At 37.1% G+C, this 18793-nt stretch overlaps 2 protein-coding genes across 4 annotated transcripts; both read right to left on the reverse strand.

Moving 5' to 3' along the window:
* LOC109234066 lies at positions 8855-18149 on the reverse strand. 3 transcript variants are annotated; one of them, XM_019399908.1, is made up of 5 exons: positions 17877-18149; positions 13020-13087; positions 12803-12845; positions 10657-11049; positions 8855-9098 (listed from the first exon to the last, which is right to left on the reverse strand). In XM_019399908.1, exons 3-5 carry the CDS (start codon positions 12821-12823, stop codon positions 9057-9059), a joined length of 456 nt encoding a protein of 151 aa, XP_019255453.1. In that variant the 5' UTR covers positions 12824-12845; positions 13020-13087; positions 17877-18149; the 3' UTR covers positions 8855-9056. The 3 variants fall into 3 exon arrangements, 2 of the variants coding, with proteins under 2 accessions (XP_019255453.1, XP_019255452.1); XM_019399907.1 differs by having other exon boundaries at positions 12803-12873; XR_002069125.1 differs by lacking the exon at positions 12803-12845 and having other exon boundaries at positions 17877-18148.
* On the reverse strand, positions 13095-16150 carry LOC109234065. Its single transcript, XM_019399906.1, has 2 exons — positions 14459-16150; positions 13095-14362 (listed from the first exon to the last, which is right to left on the reverse strand). The coding sequence occupies exons 1-2, from the start codon at positions 15106-15108 to the stop codon at positions 13630-13632; spliced, it is 1383 nt and encodes a 460-aa protein (XP_019255451.1). The 5' UTR covers positions 15109-16150; the 3' UTR covers positions 13095-13629.

Genomic DNA, 18793 nt, shown 5'->3' on the forward strand with positions numbered 1-18793 from the left:
ATCGCAAAGCTATCGAGAAAAACTTCCAAGCAAAGAAGATCCTCGTCTGTGGTACTGGACCAGACGAGTACAACAGAATCTCAGCTTGTCAATCTACTAAGGGATATGGGAGGCCCTCCAAACCGTACATGAAGGAACAACTCAATTCAACCAGTCAAATATCGACATGCTCACTACTAAGTATGAACTCTTCAAGATGAAGGATAATGAGTCCATTCACGACATGCATACTCGCTTCACTTCCATCGTTAATGTGCTCCATCCTCTAGGAGAGATCATTCCAAAGAACAAATTGGTCATAAAAATACTCAGTGTGTTACCTGGTTATTGGGAAAGCAAAGTCAATGCTATCATGGAGGCAAAAGATCTGCAAAAGCTAATAATTGATGAACTCATTGGAAATCTGAAGACCTATGAAATAAAGAAAAAGATGGACCATGAAAGAAGGAGAAGAACCTGGTTCTCAAAGCAGACAATAGTGACTCAAGTGGTGATGATGTTGACATGGCCTATTTGGCACGGAGGTTTCAGAAAATTCGCAGAAATTGAGGTATTCCGAAAGAGGGCAGCTCTAGCTAGCAGAACAAAAAGCTATGATTGCTGTCACAAATGCTGGAAGCCAGGACATTTCGTAAAATATTGTCCTCTCCACTAGCAGTAACATTACAAGCATAACACAAACAAGACGGCCAAGAGGAACCTGGTTCCCGACAGGAAATTCAAGAGAAAAGATATCGCTGATAATGTTATGAAACAAGCTCTTTCAACATGGGGAGATTCCTCTAGTGAATATGACTGTGATGATGAACAAGGCGACACCTCCATGATGGCTGTTGAAAGCGAGGCAGCAGAATATGACTCCATTTTTGCCCTGATGGCAAAATCTGATGAGGATAAAGATGATGATGATGATGATGATGAGGTAAACTTTTTAGACGTTCAAAGAAATTTGAAATCTTACTCTCAAAAGAAGATTGTATCTTTAGCTATTGTCTTGATTGATGATTACCATAACCTTATCAATGATAAAATTATTTTAATTGAGGAATTAGGAGAGGTAGAGCATGAGAGAGATGATTTATTGGTCGTAGTTATTGATTAAAAAGAAACCATTGAGGATTTAAAGAATGAAAAGGATGTTCTAACTAAGAAAATCTAAAGGGTAGAACATGAGAGATATGACTTGTTGGTAGTAGTTGTGGATATGAAGGAAATAGTAGAGGAATTAAAAAAGGAAAATATTTTTGTAAAAGCTTTATTAGAAAATTGCAGGAACTCTTCAAAAGGAAAGGAAGTGGCGAGTGAGGCACACCTTAAGCTTGAAAATAAACTCAAAAAGGTAAAACTGAGTCATTGTGTTGAACTTGAAAGAAGTAGACAACTTTAAGAAGATTTGAGCAGGGTTAAAAATGACCTATATAAATCTCTGAAGTGGACCTATTCCTCTGATACAATCACTTACATGTATAAAAGTAATAGGGGGAAACATGTAGGGAATTGGGTTCCAAAAGGAAAAGGCTCCTTACAACCCACATAGCAAGTATGTTTCTATACCTGATAACTCGTTTTACACTCACTGTGGTAACACTGGTCATTTTAAAGATTCCTTTAAAGTTAGGTTTCAGTCCCAATAGAAAAACAAAGTTTTTTGTTGAAAAAGTATCTACTGCTATGGATGCTGGTTCCTGCAATAACAAATGTGTGATGCCTGCTTGGACAAGAAGAAACTTAATTCACCCTTTTCCTCATTACAAGGGACCCAAACTTATTTGGGTTCCTAAGTCTAATCTATGATTTCCCCATGTAGGGAGCAGTTAAAGGAAGCAGCTAAAGATGGTACATGGATAGCGGCTACTCTAAATACATGACTAGAAGTACTGACGATTTCCTTTCACTCAAAGCCCTACAAGGTGGGAGTGTGTCCTTTGGCAATGGAAAAAAGGGATACATTCTGGGAGCTGGAAAAATTAGGAAGAGACTTACTAACTCAATTGAGAATGTGTATTATGTGAATGGCCTGAAATACAGCCTGCTGAGTGGTGTCTCTCAAATCTGCAACAAAGAAAATAAAGTAGAGTTCTTACCAAAGTCTTGCACAATCACCAATCTTTTAACTGGTGAAGTAGTTGTGGTGGCGAAAAGATTCAAAAACATCTATGTTGCTTACTTTGAGTCTCTAAACAGTGGAGATCATACATGTTTGAGTGTTGTTGATGATGATGCTGAATTGTGGCACAGAAGATTGGGACATGAAAGCTTCTCCTTGTTGAACAAGCTTGTCAAGAAGGACCTGGTTCATGGGCTGGCAAAGTCAAAGTTCAAGGATCACAAGGTGTGTTATGCATGTGTGAAAGGAAAGCAATTAGTCAGGTCCTCCTTCAAGCCAAAGAAGGAAGTAAGCACTTCAAGCCACTGGATCTTCTCCATATAGATCTATGTGGACCTATGAGGATGCCCAACAGAGGAGGAATGAAGTACATCTTTTTCATTGTAGATGACTACTCCAGATTCACACGGACCTTGTTTCTCGGAACCAAGGATGAAACTTTTCTAGTTTTTGCTGCCTTTGTGAAGCATATTCAAGTGAAGATGAACCATAATGTTGTACGCATAAGATCTGATCATGGTACCAAATTCAACAATGCAAAATTTGATGAATTTTATGCTAAAAATTGTATAAGTCATAATGTTTTAGCTCCCAGAACACCCCAACAAAATGGTGTTGTCGAGAGGAAAAATAGGACTCTTGAAGATACGGCCAGGACGATGCTAATTGATAGTGGTGTACTAAAGAGCTTTTGGGCTGAGGCAGTGAACACTGCTTGCTATTTGATAAACAGGTGCATGATCAGGTCCCTCCTAAATATGACCCCGTATGAATTGCTAAATGGGAGAAAACCCAAGTTGACTTGCCTGAGAACATTTGGTTGCAAATGTTTTTTTCTCAATAATGGTAAGAAAGTGCTGGAAAATTTGATGCCAAAAGTGATGAATGGATTTTTCTTGGATATTCTTCACAAAGCAGCATACAAGGTCTACAACAAAAAGACTCGGTGTGTTGAAAAAAGTGTACATTTAATATTTGATGTATCACACCACTCAAGTGGGAAAGATTCACTTGATAAGAATGATCAAGACGGAGAGCATTCAAAAGTTCCTGGAGAAGTCATTGATATGGCAAATGGGAAGGCAGATCTGATGAGTCAGGTCAAGGATTCTAGTCAAGAAGATGCAGCAGAACCTCCGGCTAACTAAAAGGAACCCAATTCCTCCGTTACAACAATTGATGCAGAAAACAGAGTTGCTAATACTGTGTGAGGCACTCGTGATGCTAAGCAGAGAAGTGGAACTCATACTTCCGTGGATGCTAATATTGGATCCCAAATGGCGGAATCTGTTTCTTCTCACCATGAGACTCAGGTATCTAACTGGAATCACAAAGGCTCACACCCTCTCCAAAATGTAATCACCTTTCTAAACTCAGGAATTCAAACTAGAACAAAGACAAGAAGCATGTTTGCCTTCTCAGCCTTCCTGTCTCAAATTGAGCCCAAAAATATCAAGAAAACATTGAAAGATGTTGACTGGATTGTTGCTATGCAAGATGAACTCCATCAATTTGAGAGAAACAACGTGTGGCACCTGTTCCCCGACCTTCAGATAGAACATTTATTGGAACCAGGTGGGCGTTCAGAAAAAAGCTTGATGAGTTTGGAAATACAATAAGAAACAAGGCCAGGTATGTGATTCAAGGATATAATCAACAGGAAGGAATTGATTATGATGAAACTTTTGCTCCAGTTGCAAGGATGGAAGCTATCAGAATTCTAATTTCTTTTGCATCACATACGAAATTCAAATTGTTCCAAATAGATGTCAAGAGTGCATTTATGAATGGATATTTAAAGGAAGAAGTCTTTGTCAAACAACCATCTGGTTTTGAATGCCATGAGCATCTTGAACATATATTCAAGATTGACAAAGCACTATATTGATTAAAACAGGCCCCTCGTGGATGGTATGAAAGGTTATCCAGGTTCCTTCTGGAAAATGGTTTTACTAGAGGATAAATTGATAACACTCTTTTTCTGAAGAAAAGAGGGAGGAACCTGCTAATTGTGCAGGTCTATAATGACGACATTATCTTTGGTGCAAAAATGATTCCTTGTGTGAGGAGTTTTCCAAGCATATGGGAAGTAAGTTTGAAATGAGCATGATGGGGGAACCGAACTTCTTCCTAGGTCTGCAAGTTAAGCAAACCTCTAAGGGAACGATGATAAGGCAGCAGGAATACATTAAAGAGTTTCTGGAGAGGTTTGAGATGGAAATTTCAAAGACCATTGATACTCTTATTTCCACAGCCACTCGTCTAGACATGGACGAACCTGGTTCCCCTGTGAATGAAACCATGAATCAGGCAATCATTGGTTCACTCTTGTATCTTACAGCCAGTAGACCTAACATTGTGTTGAGTGTGGGGTTACGTGCCAATGAAGTCCAAAAGAATCTCATTTGAAAGCTACTAAGAGAATTCTGAGGTATCTCAAAGGAACACAACCCGGTCCTTTATTATCCCTCAGGAGATAATTTTGACTTAATTGGGTATGCTAATGCTAATTATGCTAGTTATTCGGTGGATAGAAAGAGTACATCTAGGATGGAGCATTTTGTGGGGTCATGATTGATTTCATGGGGTACAAATAAATAAAACTCTGTAACCTTGTCTACTGCAGAAGCTAAATATGTAGCAGTTGCTTCCTGTTATGCACATTTGTTGTGGATCAAGCAACAACTAGACGATTTTGGTGTATTTTCTGACTGTGTGCCAGTACTTTGTGACAACACAAGTGCTCTCAACATGTCAAAGATCTCTGTTCAGCATAAGAGGACAAAGCATATTAATCTGCGACATTATTTCCTTAGGGACAATGTTGAAAAGGGTCTCATCTTCATGAAGTTTTGCAATACAGAGGACCAGGTAGCTGATATCTTCACCAAATCATTAAGCAAAGAACATTTTGAAAAGAATTGACTGGAGTTTGGACTAATCAAATTGAAAAGAGAACCTGGTCCCTCAATGACTGGCTATGAAGAAATGGTAAGGTAATTTTAATTCAATTCAATATCTTTATAGGTAAACACGTATCACAATAACAGGTCAAACAAGCAGCTAATAACATTGCAATTTGGTAAGAGGATGATGCTTATATTTGAAAAATCAGCCAGGGAACCTGGTTCCCTTGACTGAGCTTGGTAGTTCCTCTTATACTTATACGCATTTTAAACTGCTAAAAGTGCCACGTCATTAAAATGTGTCCACCCTTTTCCCCACACCTTTTACGCCCAAATGTCATACTCGTTACAAACCGACTCGACTACCCAGTCTGTTGCATCCAATTGTAAATAGTCCCTCCATCCCTCTAAATAACCCCAAAAGACATGTCTCTCTTATAACTGTCTACATCAAAGCCATCAAACCTTCTTCTTTTCTCTAAAAACCCTCTTTCTCGTAACTTTACTCTAAGAACTCACCATATTTTTTCAAAAATCAGAGTCTCCTAAATCCACCAATGACATTACTACTGTGTCTTCGTGTCACGAAGCACAATAGCCCAAATCTAAGCTTAAACTTTCACCCAGTGAAACCCCCATCACCGACCAACCACCACACATTGTCTCTTCCCCGACTCTATCAAGTTTTGGTTCCTATCGTAGCCGGAAAAATCAAACACTAAAGAAGTTTGTCACGTCAACCTCTCCCTCTGCTACGCCGGATAAAATGGCAGAAGATAGAATGGTAGAAGGAGAAGAGGGGAGAAAGGTTTCGAGTCAGCGGGTTGAGGAAGCAACTATAGCCCAAGAGGGTCTTGCTAGTCTTGGTGAAGCATCTGGTGTATCTACCACCCCCTCTGCTCCAACTTTTGATCTAAATAGTGTATCACCACCAGGTAACGCCTCTCTCACTTCTACTGATTCTACATTGTTGGATGTGAGTAAAAAAGAAGCAATAGAAAATATGTTGCTTATTTCTACTAAAGGGAGTTTGGTTGGGGAGTATATGACTGGTGATGTGAGTGCTGAGACTATGGGGGAAGAAAAAAGGAATGGGGATGGAAGTCGGGAATTGGTGCCTCAAGGTGACTTGGTGCCAGTTAGTACTATAGGGGAGCCAACACAGGGACATGCTCCCTCTGCCCATGAGGAGCACTCTGCTCCTACTTGGGATGAAACTCCATACTCCACTAAAAAGCCCCTGGACATTACTGACCATCTTCCTTCTCCTCATCTTGATGCAGTTCCATTAGTTTGTGATTCCTCAAATGAAACCCCTGTTTGAAGAAGAAGATGATGAAAGTGAGGAGGATTATGATATATGCCTTTAGCACAGTTTATCACTGCTAGAAGTGGTAGGGCAGTCTCTAAAGAGCCTGTTCATAAAAGACCCACTACTAGGCAGTAGAAGAAAGAAACCCTTGAAAATGCTTTGAAGAGGAATAAAGAGAATAAGAAGAGAAGAATATTGGTAAAGGCGAGAACATTAGTGAATGAGGAGGATTTGCCTCCGGGAAATGTTGTGGATGTTGAGGACGAAGAGGTGAATGAGGAACTTGTTTCCCTTGTTCGTAAATTCTCTAAGAAGTTTGCGATTGAGAAGTCCAAGAAAGGGTCGTCTGTGAAAGGTGTTGAAATTGATGGAGAGAAGAGTGTTGAGAAGAAGGAGTCCAGTGAGAAAGCTAAGTCTAGTAGGAAGGAGAAAAGTGTTGAGAAGAAATCTCACAAGAGAAAGGCAAGTGACAGTGCGGAACCTGGTTCCTCCAAGAAGGCTAGAATGGAAGTGTCTAAAGTTAATAGAAGAGAAAAGCTGAAGAAGCAAAAAGTGTTGTGGGGCAGAGTGTTTGATGCTGAAATTCTTGACATTTCAGGCATGAGACGGCTTGCGAGTTCAGGAAGTGAACTCCTTTATTTACTATTCAGAGTCCAAAAGTCTATATAGAGGAAGTTCGCAGCTTCTATGCCGATCTGTTCATTGTGGAGGATGACAATATCTGCCTAAAGGTCAATGGAGTGACTTTATTGATGGATGAAGCTGTACTAGGGAGTATCCTGGATGTGCCTACTGGGGCTCTCGTCTGTTGACGGGACCTGTTCCGCCGATTTTAGGAAGGTTATTCAAAAGCCTCAGGCTGTTCAGAAAGGGTAACAAATGCATAAGAAGGCCTTGCTTCCAGAATACCAGCTCATGCTTGAGATGGTGAACAAGGTCATGCTCCCTCGAGCGGACAGACGTTCCATTGCATCAATAGCGGACATGTTCCTCCTGGAGGCATTGGATGGATACACTACTATTAACCTGCCTAGAATCATGATTGAACATATGAAAAAGGTGGCAGAATTCAAGGATGGGAACCATGGTTTGCTTTATGGGTTACTGCTCACCAAAGTGTTTTAATATTTCGAAGACCCCGTGGGGAGGGTAGCTGTTGGAACTCGAAAGCAAACGTTCTCAATGACTACCTTGGAAGAGTGCAAGTGTATCGACAAGAAGGGGGAGTTGGCAACAATTCTATGATTTCTCAGCTGGTCGATGCTCAGACTGCTTCTTACGAGGAGATAAGGAGGCTAAAGGCTAGGAATGCCTTTCTTGAGGGACAACTCCGTCAAGCCAAAGAGGAACCTAGTTCTAGCAGTGCTTAGGGTGCAGAGGTTGCCCGCTTCACGGCTGAAAATGCAGACCTGAGGAAATAGGTTGAGAACCCAAAAGAGCAGCTGATCAATGAGCAGCGGCCTGCAAATGCTCGAGTGCATGTTCTTCACAAAGCCCTTGCCCTTTTATCCTTCCCTCCCTCTTCCAGTGCCCCTTAAACAGTCCCCATGTCAGTGTCCAGTTTATTAGTGTCTGTCTTACTCCCTGTGTCTTGTTTTGATATTTTGTTTTATGACTGTGGTACTTTGGTTTGTTTAGTTTGTGGATATTTTGTAACAATGGTACTACTACTGCCTATCTTTTTTCTTCTCTCTTCAATTAATGAGCATCTGAGCCCTTTGTTATACATGTTATACTCTTATGTTCTATTTTTAGCTATGTTATGTGCACACAAGTGGCATGAGTTAACTTTGTTGGACTTCTTTTTGTGTTTATTTGAAATAATCTTTTTATTATCCAAAAGGGGGAAGAAAAATTGAAGGAAAGAAATAGGTTCTTAGGGGGAATATGACAAATCTGCATTAGCTATATGGAGATCTGCTTCTCAGGAAAACTTCAACTATATGTTTGTCATTATTAAAAAAGGGGAAATTGATAAATTATGTGCCTTTCACTACAACATTTAAGGGCTCCAGCGACCCCTGAAAAGTGTGGCCTAAGATGTCAAGAAGTGTAGCATTAGCTCAAAGGCAACAATTTACGACTTTAGGCTACGCTTTTAGGGGGTGGCCTAAAGTACCGTAACCTTTGACTTATGGCCACGCTTTTTACATGTTGCCGGTAGGATCCACGCTTCAAAAGTGTGGCCGATGCACTAAAAAAGCTACACTTTATATTTCCTCTATAGCCACACTTTTATGACGTAGAGCTACAATTTTGAAGTGTGGTCTTTATTGCTTTATAGACCACACTCTTAGAGCGTGGCTTCTAAAGCAACAGTGATCAAGCATGGCGTCAAATTGCCAGTCTCTATGGTCACATTTTCTAAGCGTGGCAATTGTCTACGCTATGAAATAATTTTAAAAATACTTATATTTGCCACAATTGTGTGGTTAAGAAATTATTTTTACCTACATTAAACTCTGTATTCACATTTATTTCAAGTACATACATTATGATCTCAAGCATCAAATTAAATAATAAGTAACAGAATAAAAAATTATTCAAATACATATACTTGAAATAAACTTCAACAAAAAATATAATTTGCATAGTACTATACCCATACTAATAAAGCACTACTACATCAAGAAGTTCACTAGCAATGAACTATTCAAAACCGAATGTATTTATAATAATAAACGTCACAATCGTTCAAAAAATCTTCATCATTCGCATCAATAGATCAAATTCATTTGTGGCCACCATTTCCAATTGCATCATCCGCATTTTCCTACACAATCAAAATGAAATTAAAAATTAGAAAAAAACCTATATGTAGTATGCATTGGTTATAACAACATGTCTAATTAATAATTAATGAGGTTTATTTCACTACTAAAGCATAACTAAGTCAAACACAGAAAAAGAGGTGCAAGCCAAGGAGAAGCAAAAATGTGAATTAATAACATGCTTACATCCCAATATCTCAGAAAGCTTTGCCAAACCTAACGATTTGGACCATTAAACTTCCTGAGGCTTCACCATACATACCCTTTAACAGAGGATCATTCAAGGGAACCTCTTGAACTCATTCTTGACCAAATGGCTAGAACAAAAAGAACAATGATTTTTTCAAGAGTGTCAGCAGCTATGAACCTGTAGTTCATTGCATAAGGATTGTTGGAAGCAATGAAGTGAAAAGATAGCAATGGAATAGCAAAAAGAGCAACAAATTTGTTGATCCCTGAACATTGATCTAGGGTGAAGATTTTTCACCATTTTACTGAACTATAAGCTAAGATCATTGCTATATACAGTGGAACTACAGCAGTGAAAACATAGCAAAGGTCTGAAAGTGATATCATTTTTTTCTTAACTGATGAAACTCAGCAAAAAGACTCAAAATTTATGGGAAATGAGAGAGGTGATATTATATATTTATGAGAATTAAAAGGCAGACAAAGAAGTAAAAGCAAAAGAATAGAAAGTATGATATAATTTATGCTCAAAACATAAGTAAAAGAATTAATCCCCTAAGTTAGAAAAGTGAGGGTGCTCACTGTTCACTACCCATATTAGAGGTAACAAATGTAGCAAACCAATAGCTAAGTATCAAAAATTCTTTTCATGAAGATAAAAGACATTGTTAAGAGTCTTTGTAAATCCCAATTAAAACAACACAATTGCATGAATATGTATGTTAAAGTTAAAATTGTGTATTTATAACATCTGTAAGTCATATTCATGAACTGCTTTTAGTAGTAGTGAGTTGATACTTCTGTAATGACGTTCTAACAAGTCAATACAGGAAAAAAGTAAAATACATTTAAAGTATAGGTTCAAAGACAAAAATTTATCTCCTTGTATAATCGCAACAATCACTTAATTTAATAACAATAGCAATTAAACTAGCTAGAAAATACATATAACAAGGGCCTTCCACTAAAACACTAACATGTTTCAGTGGAAAACATCTAATGAAGAGAAATTATATTGATGGTAGATATCAAACAGAAGCTCGCTAACCAAAATTGAATTCTTTCCATAACCAAATACCTTAACTAGATCGTGTTTCACTGAAAAGAGCTAATAGTTTCGTGTGGTAAAATTTGGCACCAACTGATCCTTTGTTAACAAAGAATCACGTGTCTTTTTCTTTTAACAAGAGGAAAATAAACTTATTTTGCAGCCATTATTATTGCCGCTAAATCGAACATTTATTGCCGCTAGAATTCTTTTTGTACTAGCGTTATCATATAACAGAACAATCAAAAGCAAATAATTTGGGAAAACATGATTTTGAAAGTTAAGATTGAGGTAGTTTTTTGGAAGTGTCAAAAAATAAATACCTTTTCAAGATTCGGAGCATGAGTTGAGCCAGAAGAATGTGGTAGATTTTGGCCTCTTATAGCTCGTGCACTACGTGCATCAACCGGTGAAGGAATATTAGATCCAGCACATCTTTGTATATCATGAAAATTCAGCTCATGGTTGTTTTGCACCACTTGACTAAGAAAAGATCGCATTTCTTCTCTCAACATTTCCTTCATTTCTTGTTTCAGAGAAGTCATTTCGTTGGCATGCTTTTGTTTAAGCTTGGCGATTTCTTCATCTTTTTTCAGAGAGCTTGTCGTCACCGATCTACCATAGCATCTAACCCGACCAGGCTGCTCCTTTCCAAACACAGCCCTAAATGCATCATCTGCTGTTTCTCCGGAACTTTGACGATTCTGAAGTTCAGACTGTGAGAAAAAAATATTACTGCACATCACTTACAAGTCAAGATAGATTGAATACTAAAATAACTTAAACTAACTTTTATTTTTCCTACAAAAGACATGAAACATTTTCAGGGGTTGTTGTAAATGAATGTTGCACTGGAAGCTGTTAAAAGCAACACTTATAAAGAGGAATGTGATTTAGTTTCAATTTGGAAAATTATTTCTTGGTCATGGTAAATCAAGTTTCTTTCCCAACTATGAATTCTTTTGAGAAACTTCAACATGTCTTATTTTTTAGTAAAGATCCAGGAGCTCTTAATAATAGTATCTTTTTTTAGCTTTCGTTTCAAGTGTTTAAAGAACACAGATATGGGAGAACTTCATTTCTTCTTCATTATATGTAGGCATAAGAATCAATGAATTTATTGTGGGACTTTTATGATGTTTTATCATTTGTACTAGTCTTATGTAATATGTTTACTGTCCTATTTAATATTTATCCAGAAATTTGTTGAGGGAGAGTGTATCACTATATTGTTTCTAATCTGTACAATGTGGGTTAGATGCCATAAACATTGCTGATTTAGTGCTTCAGCATGCTGCCAATTTGCTGCCTTTTTCCTTCTAGATATCATCTAAAGTTTCTACTGAAGGTTTGGAACTTTTTTGCAACTGTAACTACAAATAGTGCATAGTGCATGTGGACCAGTTTCTTCTTTCACTCTATTAAATTAATGTGTAGTAGCAAATTGAACTCTATAGATTTGCTTTGTTTATTATCTGTTTTTAGCTATTGATTTACTTGAGAAGCTCCTGAAAAGAAGGCAATGCTTTCTGCTATTTATATCAACTGTCTGTGTTGCTTACACTTTTGAATTGCATAATGTGTAGTTTGGTTTATCTTACTCATTTGTTAGTATCTGATTAAGATACATGCTTCTAAAGTTCCTCCAATACTTAATGATCTTTTACCATTGACTATTCCAAGGCAAAGAAAAAGAGAAAGGGAATCAATGATGATAGTGAAGGTGACTTTCGTGTAGACTATTAGCCTTCACAGCATCTGATGCGAAGAGAACTCACAGGCAAGTCATAATGGCAAAGGGAAGGTGATGCCTTTCTTCCAGGTCTTTTCTTTTATTGTTGGATTTGAATTTTCATTGTATATGTAATGTATGTTAATTTTGGGTTAAAATACTCTTTAAACAGTGTTCATGTTGCCTTACCGTGTTATTATAGTATAAACTAGTGGCGCTTACAAATATTCCTGGAATTGTGAACAACTATACAGTGAAGTCACTTTAAAGAATAGATGAACTGTAATAACAACACACAGTAAAATATGAACAAAAATCAAAATGAGAATAACTGCAAGTTAAAGTGACAAGCAAATCTGAGTTTCTTTTGTTCAAGGCTAAACGGATATAGTTATACCCCAGCAATGTGGCCGCTCAATGGCAATATTGAAGATGTAAAGTCCCAGAGAATTGCTGTATATGTTAAGTACATTTTAATAGCTTATTCAGTCTGTCCTCTACTGTCAAACTTCCTATCCCATTTCAGTTGTGTTTTGTACCTAAGATCACTTGCAGTTCATATAATGTATCATGGAAGGTAGTGAATGACAGTATATCAGACAGAAATCTCAGATAGGAAGATTAACAACTACAAAAATACCAAGATTACACAATTTCAAAGTCTACAAATATGTACTCATAGAACACTTGATCAAGCATATTCCTATAGTAAAGTATAAGTAAATTTAGTCACTAGCCTCTAACACGCTTCTTGCCATGTTGCATCAGGTCAGCCAAAGACTGAAAATCCACACCAACAAACGAGTAACTAGAATCAACGGGGAAAGGTTATATTTGCTTTTCACTTAGCCAATTAAATGATGGAAATTGCTAAGTCAGAGGAACACAAGTTGTTCAGTTACAAAAACAAATAGTATATGCTTCCTAAATAGATAAATAGAGTTGCAGAGATACCTGTTCAGTATCTATCTGCTTCCTCAAAATTTCTAGTCAACAATGATTTTTAGTTGAATCAGCACCACCTGATAACAATAGAAGAAAAATGTATACTTTAACACATTTTTCAATACTCCAATAATAAGATTAGTGACAAATTCAGAACTACAATTTCTACTTACTCACATTCACTTCCCGGGATATTTAGTGCAAAACTAGAGGACTTAAACCTCTTTTCATATATGATGTAATATGGTTCCTCATGCTATGAAACTAAATTGAGGCACACTTAATAATAACCAAATGCTTTAGAAAACAAAAGTGACACTCTAAAATTATATGAGCACATAACATATAGGCATAAGGAAGAAACCATCAGCAAAAATAAAATTTAATATTAGAACATGACAAAATAGACAAGGAAACATCGTCAAGCAAATATCATCCGTTTGAGTCTAAAGCAAGTATCTACTAATCTTTAATGTGCCTTTAGTCGTTAAAGAAAGGGCAGAGCTATATTCTATTTGAATTATAATCAAACTCATAATTTATCCTCAGAATCAAACTCGTCGTCCTCCGATTCAAACTCGTACTCTGTTTCAAACTCGTCTTCCGATTCAATTTCAAGTTATTCTGCAAGAAATCCTTCTGGAGGCACATCAATAATCGTTTCTTCTAAATCATTCCTTACTAAGACAACTTCACCATTATCATCCGGCACAGATGGGCCCGCCAAATGTTCAGACGGCTCATTTTCATAACAGTGTAGGGCATTAGATTCAATTTGGTCACTTATGCTAAACAAGTCTCCCGTGACAGTCTTCATAACATAATGTTTATCTTGATCATATGGATCTTGCACATAGAAGCATTGGTGTGCTTGATCTGCTAGAATAAAAGGCTCTTCCTGATAGCATTTCTTATTGAAGTAGACATAAGTAAGGCTATAAATATCATGTTCAACCTCATACCAGTCACACTTAAACAACAAAACCTTAAAATGGCCATAGTCTAACTCAACTATATCAATTATTCTGCCATAATAAGTCAAATTCGCATCAACTGGATTTTTATCCTTTGAGCTTGCAAAGCTTGTCGTTAGGGCACCTAATGTAACACCACTATTTTGCGTTTTACGCCTTGCATCACGCTGCCTCGTATGGAATCTATATCCATTAATGAGATACCCAAAATATCTTTTGGCAATTGAATTTGGTCCTATGGATAACTGTTTTATCATATCGGACACATCCTCATGCAATACACGAGTTTCAAACCATTGAGAGAAGTTTTGACTATGATTTTTGGCCTTGCTCCATCTAGATCCTCGCCTCTGATTATTAACCTCCACCTCATGTTCTCTACAGAACAATCATTTTTATTTGTTAGAAAAAGATAAATAAAATAATTTTAGAATTATCTACGTAAAAGAAAATACTACAAGTGAACAAAATTACCTGATATATTCTTGAACTTCATCACAATTGTTCAATACGTATGCATGTGCCTGACATAGTGACTTGCCATCTAAAACAATTGGATCACTCTTTTTGGCTCCTAAAGGGCAGCCTCTTTTAGGGAACAAACTGAAAGTTTGTGTATCATAACCACATTCATCATTATTTCGGGGTCTTCTATTAAATCTGGTTTGCACACCCCCATGTAAGTATCTAGAGCACAAAGTCAAACACTCTTCAACCAAGTATGCTTCAGCAATAGATCCTTCTGGATGATTTTTGTTGCGAACATATGATTTTAACGTGCACATATATCTTTCGGGAGGATACATCCATCGATTCTGAACGGGACCTCCTAATCTTACTTCGTTTGCCAAATGAATAGGGAAATGAGTCATTATATCAAAAAAAGTTGGAGGAAAAATTCGCTCCAATTGATTCAATGTTTCTCTAATCTCATTCTCCAAACAATCTAGATCTTCCAGTGTGATAACTTTTTGACATAAATGGCGGAAGAAAGAGCTTAGACGAATCAAAGGAATAGCAACATGATCAGGAAGGATGCTTTTAATTGGTGTTGGCAACAAGTAATGTAACATGAAATGGGCATCATGCGTCTTATAACCTAGATATATTGGAAGCACTACCATCAGGTAGCTTTGTTGTCTTTAGAACACCACAAAAAACTGATTTCTCTCCATTAGCCATTGAGAAGCACGCTTTTGCATACTTTGTTCTCTTACCATCCTTTGTATCTTTTGGTTGAAAGTTCTTTCTAATGCCCATCTCTTTTAGATCATAACGAGCATTTGCATGATCTTTTGTCTTGCCAGGAATATCCAAAAGAGTTCTAATTACATTATCAACTATATTTTTCTCTATGTGCATTACGTCAAGATTGTGACATAATGAATTGTGCTGCCAATAAGGTAATTGGAAAAATTGACTTTTTCTTCCATGGGCCATCATTTGTTCTCTTCCTCTTTTTCCCAAAGACATTATTAATATTTTGTAAGTCATTAAGCACATCAGTTCCCTTTAACAAAGGCGGAGGAAGCCTAAATTCTGTTTTCCCATTGAAAGACCTTTTGTTGGATCTCCATGGATGATCCATTGGTAGAAAAACACGATGATCCATATAACACATTTTTCGACTATGCTTAAGATAGCGAGAATTAGTGCCATAATTACAACAAGGGCAAGCCAACTTCCCTTTTGTACTCCAACCAGATAACATAGCATATGCAGGGAAGTCACTGATTGTCCACAAAAGAGCTGCTCGCATTTGAAAGGTTTGATTTCTTGAAGCATCATATGTTTCCACCCCAGACTCCCACAACACATTTAACTCTTCTATTAATGGTTGTAAATAAATGTCAATGTCATTTCCAGGTGACCGCGGCCCAGGTATAAGCAAAGAAAGCATACAATATTATGACTTCATGCACATCCAAGGAGGCAAATTATACGCCATTAAGATAACGGGCCATGTGCTATGAGATATGCTCATGGTTCGAAATGGATTGAACCCATCACTTGCCAAGCCAAGTCTCAAATTGCGAGAATCTCTTGCAAAATCCGGATGAAAGCTATCAAAGCCTTTCCATGCTTGGGCATCAGCAGGATGCTTAACTTCCCATCTTTAGAACGCTCCTCGTCATGCCACCTTAATGTATCCGTTGTCTTGGAGCACATGAATAGCCTTTTGAGTCTAGGAATTAAGCCCACAAACATGATAATATTCACAGCTATGTTCATTCCTAAATAGCATGCAATCATTGGGACATGCAATAACTCTAAAAGAGAAGTGAATGACGCATTGCTCCATCCATGTAGACACTTCAACAAATATAGACGAATTGTTTGGACCTTCATAAAGTCCTTCGGCTTGTGCAATATCTCTAAATTGATCATTCAATAACCTATTAATATCATCATCATTCCTTTGAGTCCAACGAATATTGCAACACTTTGCACATGGGCATTGAATTTCCTCGCCTTGAGGATCTCCATATAAGTAAGCAAATTCTAAGAAAGATTGTACCCCATCAATATTGGAGAAAAAAAGTAAAATTAATAGGATCCACACAACAAGAAGATAAATCAACAAAATATTCTTTTGGTAGGGAGATAGGATATTACTCAACTTAATACATACTTATTAGTCCAAAGCTCACATGTTAAATTGACTTCTTTGAGAAACAAGATCACAAAATTCATGAAAGAATAAGAACAATGAAATCAAAAGAAAAACAGAAAGTGAGAAAACACTAGTATCAAATTCCTATTTAGCAATATTCATATTTCAGGAAGTGATCGAATAGTAGTGTCAAATTCCTTTTTCCTAATATTCTTGTTAACGTCTTCAAAAAAATCTCAAACAAGAGAACCAACTTGAGTTAATAATTATTATCTCTAAAACTCAATAAGAAAACTTCTATAAATTGCAAATTATATACTATTATGCAGTATACACTTCCTGTATCAATGGTTGGTTATACACCAAAGTTTTTATTACAATGGAGAAAGACCATTAACAAGAACGGGAAAGAACATCATGGAGGAGGTTACGGCAATGCGAGAAAAACTGGAGTCATCCATACATCACTGTCAATACAAGAAGGATGACAGTCCAAACTTACAACATGGACATCGAGACTGTGTAGCCCTCATTGGTGTTTATGTCCAGATACAGAGGTCATCACGGGTACAGTGAAACAAATAGGCAATTACATGTACATGACAGGTAACCAAAAGTTCTGGAACAGAAATATTTTTTGGAATACCAAAACTTTTAAGAAGAGAATTTGGCAAGGTACTATAGTTTGAAGACAACTGATAAAAGTAGTGAATGCTATTAGCAAGGAAATCCAAATACATCCAACTACTTCAACATAATAAGAATTCGATTCATACAATGGTTTGTCAACTTAAAGGGAATCCAATCGGCTAGAGGAGCAAACAACAGGCCAGGACACTGAATTTTGTGTGCGACGCCAACTGTTTGTACTCTATTTTTGGACAACAGAGGCTCTATCACCAAGCTAATTGAATACATTCAGGAAGATGGAATCTCAACAAAAATAACAAAAGCATGGAACCAACTCAGATACATGACAATCACTACATAAATACATTCGACGTATACTACTTGATTATATCAAATTGTACGACTAAGTTTGAGTATCACTGACTCAAATTTGGTTATAGGAAATATGTGTTACTCTTACCCAATGGGATCAAAAGCACTTTACCTAGTGGAATTTAAAAAAATAAATAAAAATTAGAGACTTTTTCATGAGATGGGTTTTATCTAAATTAATTTTGTAGCGTTCAGTTCTTTCTTTCTTGGAATTAGAAAATTAAAGAAAACAGAGATTGGTATAATATAACTATTTCTAAAAGCTTGAGAACTTACAATTCTAAAAGCAATAGAAGAGCAGCAACCAAGGATGAAGCAAACGTAGAAATAGAAGCAGCAATTGAGGGATTGGAGCAGCGGTGGCGTTTAAACTGATTTGCTACTTATTCCTTAGGGTTTTCCAAGTACTATTTTTGCTATGTATTCCTATAGGGTTTTTCAAGCACTATTCGATCTTGGACTTATGAGAATTGGCGGAGTATGCACTGTAAATTTGGTGGGGAATTTTTGGGAATTTTTTTATAAGGAATTTTTAGGGTGCGCATGTAAAGGGTGGTATTTAGTATGATAATATAGCAACCGTCCAAAAACGTTGCAATATAATTTAAAAGCGTGGCCAAAAGTATTATATTTAGGCAACACTTAGAAAATGTTGTCTTTACAATTAAACAGAACGCTTTATAAGTGTTACCTTAAAACCCGTAGCCAAAGACCCTACTCAAAGGTCACGCCTAAAAAGTGTTCCTACATATACTTTTGGCAACACTTTTTGAGCGTTGTCTAAATTAGTGTGGTTGTAGGCCTAAGATGTTGTAGTATTTGTGTTTAGATGATTTAACAAACTTCATATGAGAAGCAGATAGGGAACCTGATACAAAGCCTCTTTGTGCTCGGAACAACAAGTCACATGTCTGGCACAAGTTCCAATGATATCAGTCAAGGGAACAGTAGAGGAAACATATGGCTATCAGTTCCTTCGGTCACAGTACAAGTCAACACTTTACAACTATACAGTTGCTGCACTGCAGACGCAACAGTGCAGCAGTCACTGTTGAAGCATGTTGTGTACTGGATACTTGCTTGCATCATCCTAATGACCTCACTTATATATTATCAACATGAGGCAAGGAATTACACACACTTGCAAACCCTAGAATATTATTTTCTCTCAAGTTTGCAGCCGCTTTCTTTTA

Source organism: Nicotiana attenuata, chromosome 11 (assembly GCF_001879085.1).
Source record: "Nicotiana attenuata strain UT chromosome 11, NIATTr2, whole genome shotgun sequence".
NCBI classification, from domain to species: Eukaryota; Viridiplantae; Streptophyta; class Magnoliopsida; order Solanales; family Solanaceae; genus Nicotiana; species Nicotiana attenuata.